This window comes from Pseudonaja textilis, chromosome 9, assembly GCF_049901715.1.
Source record: "Pseudonaja textilis isolate UNSWEBS1 chromosome 9, rPseTex1.2, whole genome shotgun sequence".
Classification (NCBI taxonomy): Eukaryota; Metazoa; Chordata; class Lepidosauria; order Squamata; family Elapidae; genus Pseudonaja; species Pseudonaja textilis.
The window spans coordinates 3,540,963-3,549,090 of NC_141998.1; the positions used below are offsets into that span (position 1 = coordinate 3,540,963).

General features: G+C 44.4%; 1 protein-coding gene across 2 annotated transcripts in view; it reads left to right on the forward strand.

Moving 5' to 3' along the window:
* The window catches only part of ADAM9 (ADAM metallopeptidase domain 9), a 46,092-nt gene extending 39,154 nt beyond the window's left edge, over positions 1-6,938 (forward strand). For both annotated transcript variants that reach the window (XM_026715226.2, XM_087938828.1), the window contains 3 exons: positions 1,263-1,359; positions 1,927-1,964; positions 4,503-6,938. In XM_026715226.2, the coding sequence (XP_026571011.2) occupies positions 1,263-1,359; positions 1,927-1,964; positions 4,503-4,584 (217 nt within the window). In that variant the 3' untranslated portion in view covers positions 4,585-6,938. The remainder of the gene's footprint in view (positions 1-1,262; positions 1,360-1,926; positions 1,965-4,502) is intronic.
* The last annotated feature ends 1,190 nt before the right edge of the window (positions 6,939-8,128 follow it).

Here is an 8,128-nt window from a genome sequence, read left to right on the forward strand (position 1 = left end):
AGAATAGAATAGAAGTATAGATAGAGTAGAAGAGTAGAGTAGAGTAGAGTAGAGTAGAGTAGAATAGAGGAGAATAGAATAGAATAGAATAGAATAGAATAGAATAGAATAGAATAGAATAGAATAGAATAGAATAGAATTAGAGTAGAGTCAAGTAGAATAGAATAGGGAATAGAACAGAAATAGAATAGAGTAGAGTAGAGTTTAGAGTAGAGTAGCGTAGTGTAGCATAGCATAGCATAGAATAGGGAATAGAATAGAAATAGAGTAGAGTAGAGGAGCGTAGCGGCGAGGAGCGTAGCATAGCATAGCATAGCATAGCATAGCATAGCATAGCACAGCACAGCACAGCACAGCACAGCACAGCACAGCACAGCACAGCACAGCACAGCATAGCATAGCATAGCATAGCACAGCATAGCATAGCATAGCATTCTTTATTGGCCAAGTGTAATTAGACACACAAGGAAGCAAACACCTGATAGATTGATGGGTTATGCCGGGATCTCAGCCATTGGGGGAAACCCTGATCCTCCCTTGATCTAAATTAGACCATTCATTTGTATAACTTTGCATTGTTTACATTAATGGGCCACAATCTTCATGGTACTGTGAGGTACTCCTGGGTGGTACTTGGGTGGTACCCCTGATGCAGGGTGATACATTTGAACAAGGTTTTGATTGTTTCACCTACGGCCTCTTGCAAGATTTTGGAAGTGACTGAGATTTGGACAACTTGGGATATATGGAACCTCCCATAAATGTTGGTGTCTCCCTCCCCCACTTAAAAAATAAATGGTGAATTTTGCAAATAGAATCCCAGGAAGAAAAAAAAGAATAAAAGAACAGGAAGACAAAAAATATTCAAAAAGACCGCATGTTAGACTATCTGCGTGTTCGAGAGTTTTATATCAGTTTGAAATATACCAATTTTCAAATAAGTTAGCATTGAAACCGGGGTATCGTGTACTGACGAATAACCAGTTCATTAATATAACAACTATTGCTCAAATTATACATTCTAAAATATATCTTTCCAAAGCAGCCTGCATACATAGACATTCCCCTACCTATTCTTTGACTCCTAAACGTAATTTATGAATTATGCGCACCGGAAGCCTGTTTTGAGGATTGAAATCTGTGATATTTTTTTTTTAAAAAAAATCCATACATTTGGTATGAGCTTTCCGCCCTGAGATAGAAGAGCTGACTGCAAACGTTTTATAAAAGGTGCTGAATATTTTACCCATCCTTTTCTTTAGATGCTTTCGCAGGTCGGATATCGGTAGGCAGCAGGCAGTTCGAAACGAATGTCCACGCAACTTTCCGTATTCTTCCAGAAGTGCATCATCATCCGTGGTAAGAACTGCAATATTTCCACAGTTTACAAACCTTGGTAGTTTTTAAGGAAAAACGGCAGGAGGAATTCCAGTTAGAAGGAATTTTAACAACCCCATAATCCCTTGTGGGGTGGAATGGAGCTGAGTGTTTACTGGCCGGATGCTTTCCTGTTACCAATGCGGAGTTTTGTTTAGTGGATACATTCTCACGGTGGCCCAGAGAGAGAAAAATATTTGCCTCTACCCAGGATTGAACTCACAGCCTCCTGATTGTGAGGCGAGAGCTCCACCTCTGGGCCACCACACCGCTCTCCAGTTAGAAGGAGTAGGAGCTATAAAAAGCTAGCGCTCCTGTTCCTTCTAACTGGAGTTCCCGTTTTTCTTTTAAAAGGCAGTGCAGGTGAACGGGAAAATTGGTGGACGAGGCATTTTGATGGCTCCTAATGCCCACGGTGCTAACTCAGCTGTCTTCTAGGAATTCACACAAAATACGGGCCAACAGACATTGCGCAATGGTTTCCCCATTAATTGACTATCTTTTGTAAAACCTAATTAGGCTCCCCCTTTATTTCTTCCCCCCACCCAGGTAGTGTCGTCCATGGACCAACAGGGTGTCCCGCCAAGGTCAGTATATGGGGAGGATGGAGAAAGAGACAAGCTAAGGGTTCCAACCGCTACCTGCAACTTGGTTTTGGGAAGGTTTTTGTAGAAATGCTTAGTAGCATTTCACACAGTCACATAAGTAAGAAAAGTCCCTTTAATACCTCCAACTTTGCCCCCAGTGTCCAGTTACCATCGGCTGGAGAAAAAAACTTAAGTGAAGGAAATTCAATCTGAAAACAACTGTAAATAAAAATCCACACAAACCACGCTGCGGCAATTAACTGGACGGGGCAGGATAAGGAATTGCAGACGTCAAAGGCCAACAAAACACACACAGTTGGGAAGATGCCAGGAACCCAGATAAGCCTCGACAAACAAAGACAACTCACGATTTGCTTCCAGTGACTTTGCTGTGCGTAGCTTACCTTTTTAAACATTGTTTTGCCAGCTGCAGCTAATGAAGGGAATCGGGGCCCTTTCCTCCCCCGTAAGCCATGCAACTCACGTTGCTCCCTTCTCTCTTCCTCCCTGCGTGTCCTAGAATGAACAGGGGGTGGGCCTGGGTGTTCCTCTGAACTCCCTCTACCTTGTTCTACCTCTCCCCTTCTCTGCCCAGCCAGACTGTGCCCTTCCCCAGTTTCTTCCACAGCCAATGGAGCCACACTCCCGCTCCCTGTCAGCTGCTCGGCCTCCCCCTCCGAATCAGATTCCAACAGCAGCATGACATGGGGCTTCTACCTATTCCAGTTTTCCCTCTAGCTTCACTAAGCCATCCTGGCCTACCCTAGTCTTTATTAAAGCTTCCTCAAAACTAAGGGCCCCTTTGGATCCTCGTACATGCCTTCATTTTACCAATTTCTCTGAGTATATATATATAATATGTGTTCACAGAATTACTTTTGAGTTAGGGATAGAGACAAGGAACCTAGAACTAAGGAGAAATTTCCCAACAGGGAGAACCATCAACCAGTGTACAACGGATTGCCTTCAGATGTTGTGGCTGCCCTATCACTGGAGGCCTTTAAGAAGAGACTGGACAACCATTTGTCTGAAATGGTATAGGGTCTTTTGCTCGAGCAGGGGGTTGGACTAGAAGACCTCCGAGGTCCCTTCCAACTCTCTTTTAGGTGTCAGCGTTCCAACTAATGAACTTGTCATGCCCCTGTTCGAATCTGATTCTAAGGGGGAGGAGAGCAGCTGACAGGGAATGGGAGTGTGGATCCAGTGGCTGGGCATTCAGAGGAAGACCCAGGGCCACCCCCTCTTCATCCTAAGGCAAGCAGGGAGGAACGGAGAAGGGAGCAACATGAGTTACATGGGTTACGGGGGAGAAAAGGGCCCTGATTCCCTTCACTGGCTGCAGCTGGGAAAACAGGATATAAAAGGTGTTTGCGCACAGCACCTTGCTGTAAGCAAATCAAGCATTATTTTGGTTTGTCAGGTCTTATATGGGTTCTTGCATCCTCCCAACTGTGCGTGTTTCGTTATCTTTTGGAAGTCTACAATTCCTTGTCCTGCCTTGTCTCGTTAATTGCGGCAGTGTGGTTTGTGTTGGTTTTTATTTGTAATTTAGATCTACTTTGGGTTCAGATGGAATTTCTTCCCTTTAAAAACTGTTCTTGGGAGAGTTTTTTTTCTCCAGCCAATGATAACTGGACATTGGAGATATTAAAAGGACTTTACCTACTTTTGTGACTTTGTTACTTTTGTGCCACGCCCCAGGTCATCACACAACTCCAAGCCAATAGATTCCGAGACTACATTTTCTCAAAGTTCCATTTTATGAGAGCTGTCCTATTGGCACATCTGGAAAAACCCGAATTTGAGAGTTCCGGGTTTCCCCTTCCCAAAAGAAATTCAAAGATCCATCCCTTGCACCCGTCAGTCCATCACACGGCCCAATCAAATCCTCGTCCCAACTGGAGACATCCTTCTAGTCACTCCCCTTCAGGTGCAGGGCAACATGTCCTTGACTCTCTGAGAAAGAATGTTGTTAAGTCTAACCTTCTACCTCACTATGAAATCCTCCCGTCTCAAATTCCCAGGCAATAAATATGGCAGCCTCGAAACTTCCAAGTAAAAAATGGCTTACAAGGCTGACATTATTCTACGTTCTGAGTTGTAGTATTAGGTGTCCAACATCCAGTAATTGGATTCAAAATTTTTTACTAGTGGTTCTATAGTGTGGCTTGGTGGGCATGGCGTGGCTTGGTGGGCGTGGCAGGGGAAGGATACTGCAAAATCCCCATTCCCTTCCCACCCCACTAACCTGCTTTCCAGTTCCATTCTCCTGTGAAGGGCAACCAAAGAAGATCCGGCCAATCAGCTGGGACTCAGTGGGAGGCAGAGATCGATGGGGTTGGCGGGGCCAGTCAGAGGTGGGATTTGCCGGTTCTCCGAACTACTCAAAATTTCTGCTACTGGTTCTCCAGAACTGGTCAGAACCGGCTGAATACGACCTCTGCCACATCATGGGCCATGTAGATAGTTGCAGTTTTGCTGATGACCGGGAATGGTGAATTCTTGATCCACAGGTTTGATCCTCTCTTCCTGTTATAGGCCTCCACCCCCAATGGTGAAAACTTCGAGAGCACCGGAAAAGCTTTTGCCCTCCCGACCGGCACCTTTGCCCCCTGTATAAAACGTCTTCATTTACCTTTTGCAAGCCTGCACCCCCTCCTACTCCTTAAGACCCAGATGCCTCAACTGTCCATCAAGCGACTCTGGAAACCATCTTTTATTCCTTGGTGCCGGAATAAGAGGAAATGAAATGCGGAGGCGACCACCAAACGCAAAGAAAACCAAGGAATGTAAACTCACATGAAATACCTCTCTTCCGGGATCTCAAATCACTGAGATTGTCAAAAAACGGCATTTGGGCTGCATTGCTGGGCCATGTCAGCTTGAACCAGGAACAATGTTTTGGATCCAAGGGCCTCTTTCTTCTTTTGACGGTTAGATTTAATTGTTCTGACCCAGCCTTAGCAGAAGCAAGAAACAGACGCCTTGTTCCGAAAAACCCCTCTTGATTTACCTCTTGTGAATTAATGGCATTCACCCACCAAAAAGTCCAGGGAATGGTCCTTCCAAGAGTTAACGGCAGCAACAGACCTTATCCGTTCCTTGCGACAATTGCAAGGCCAGTAAAACTGCAAATTAAGTTCTGGCAAGCAGCCTCTGAGGCGTGAAACACGATGAGCCAAATCTACAGAAATCCAAACTACTGTCTCCTACAACCACCACTCCCCTTTCCTTCTATTTATTTCCCAGCCAGGGAGGGGCCATTCAACATCCACGTGTGCTTTGCTTCCCGGGGTCGACTCCCTGACCTCCGTTGTTCCCCTCTCCTAACAGCTCTGCGCATACATGCGTCTGGAACAGGCTCCAGCTGTTCTTCCTCCTTACTCATCTCAGTCTCCGACGGCAGCTGCCTTTCTGGTGGCTGGTAAATGTCGGACGGCCCCGGCTCTGTATCTGCGTCCGACGCAGAGCATCTATCAGAGCCTTTCCCAGACTCCAGCATTGGCTCAAATTCCTCCCCAGCCTCCTCATTGTCCAATTCATTGTCCACAACATTAATCAGGTGATACTTGACGCATACAATCCCACCCACCGTCCCGCTAATCCCTTGAGGGGTTTTTTCTCTCCAGAAAATGAAATAAGTCGAGGGAAGAGGGGCCTAACTATTTTTCAGGCCCAGTACAACTGATCAAGAAGCCCGGTCTCATTTCACTAAAACCTACTTTACAGTCCCGGAAAGCGTCATTATGGGAAGCAAATGTAGTTCAACTTGATTTTGGGGTGGGTGGGTGGGTGGGTGAGGAATCAGGTATGCGCAGCCCTAATTGTGGGGTGCAGGGTCCTGTCCTTTCACACCTCGTGCCTTGGGAGTATTGGATGCAAACAAACAGGTGTGTATAAAGGTGCGTGTGGCACTTGAAATGATGTACGGCCTAAAAAATTTTAAGGCTTGCATGTCGTATGCTTTGGGTGTGCAGCTGTCCTTCAAAATACAGGCTGGCAAGTTCTTCCTGAGGCAAGTTTGACAGCTGCACTTTCCCCGAAAAGTTATCACCTGTCTTCACCTATAGTTCTGAGCTTCGGTCCAAGGTCCCACCCAGGAACGGGAGCAACTTTTAAAATTGCTTTTTTGCGTGGATTGGGAGTTTCTTACCTGAAAATGCATGAAGCTAAACACACCTGAGAAAATGTGAAGCATCATGGCTGTGCAACTGTGTCCTTCTCTGCTTCGAAGCCAGACCCACAGAATTCAATAGGACTTTTGTTCAGTGGGTGTGTGATGACAAGCTTAATCCAAGCAGGCTACCAGCCAAGGGCTGTTCTCGATTGTTCACTGCTAACACTGACATTGTTTTCTTTTTTTAAAATGAAACAAGTGAGAAGAATTGGCAGGAAAACAGGAGATTATAATAAATAGAAGACGATCCATCATCCTACTCAGGGGTGCGTGTATACAGGATGTGGTCAAAAAAGTCCAAATTCCTGGCCGTGATGTCGTGATCAAAGGTCTCTTGCTTTGAGCACACCTGCATAAAATTGGGCGGAGCTTCGATTACGGTATAGGTGGTCCTCCTTTAGCGACCATTCTTGGAATCAATAACTCGGGCATTAATGAAGTAGTTGCCAATTGAAACCGCGACTAAGTTATGGTCTTCATTCAACCATCCTTTGCTCCACAAGACCTGCAAAGGTGAGGACCGGTTGTGCTTTTTCATCCTCTTCGTTAAGTGTGAATGGTTGCTAAACAAGGCAGTCGTTAAATGAGGACCTGCTGCATTCTGGCCACCAAACTTGACTTGGTGAGCATGCCTTGCAGACAATCCTGCTTCTGCCAGAATTGTGGCAGGGCAATTGCGCAACAAACCTCTGGGTACTTTTCTGCTTCCTCAAAGTTAATGAAATCCATTCTTAGCACATAAGTAGTTTTTAACACTGTGTGTGACTGTCAACACATATTAAACAGCTAATTCTGTCTCTGTTGGCTGAGCTTACAACTGTGTTTAATAAAAAGATTTTAGGGAAATTTAACAAGCACTAACTTAGGAAATTCGACTTATTAGCCATTATTGATGCCTTGAAATGATGTTACAGGAATGGCACCCCCCCCAAAAAATGCTTAAAGATTTAAAAAGCACTTATTGTCAGCTGTCCCAGATATGCTAGAATCCTAAACATTATTATAGTTATTTTTTTTAAAAAAAGCCTATGCTTGAAAGAGTAATTTTTACTTTACCTTATTGTCTTGTACAACAAAATTAAATGCCATCTTCAGTGTACATCATACATAAGAAAACTATAAAAATAACACACAAACACGCATCCTTCCCATTCTATACAATTGAATTGAAAACCCCTGATACTGCGTTAGTATTACACTATATACTATAATGAAAACCAATGCCCAAGTTTAGAAATTAAAATTATACTGTTCTGATTGCATTGACATTTGTCTAGTTTAGAGGGGTTTTTTAAAAGTCTTTTTCAAAGCATGGGACCTGTTCATTTTATAAACTACCCGGGATTCCTGAGGCTTCTGGATATCAGCTGATAAGGCTTGCCCTTCCCGGGTGGGGCATTCAAGCCCCCCCCCCATTCCATTCTGGAGAGGGGCTCCCCCACCCAAATGTTTGCAGAATCCATTCAAGCCCTAACAAGATTCCAGTTTTGCACGGAACTCAGTTTGAAAAACCCTGGTTTGTTTCATGATGCTACAGACTGAAAGAAGCTTCTCACATTTGATTTGGGGCACAGAAGAAAACCCTGGGTACCTCCTTCCGAACATAAGACTGCTTTTTTTCACAGTCACAACAATGCTACACAACAGTGCACAAGGTTGTGCAAATTAGTGCCATCTTTTCAGTTTTGCACTGTTGTTTTTTTTCCTTATACCGAGCTAATGGGCACCAGTGAAAATGCAAAGAGACAGAAGGAAACCATGCCTAAACTGTGATTTTTTTTGGAGTGCACAAACGTTCAAACTGCTGACTAAATACACTAACATAACTTTTGCACGTTCTCCAACTTAACCTGTTTGCTCTGACTTCTGCCTTGGTGCAAAACTCCGTTTGATTAATCCGAACTTTTTTCCAACGGCGTGAGCACTTTAAATCTGATTAGCCTGCTGGAAGAATCCAATTTATCTTTTTAAAAAACCTTGCTTTTTC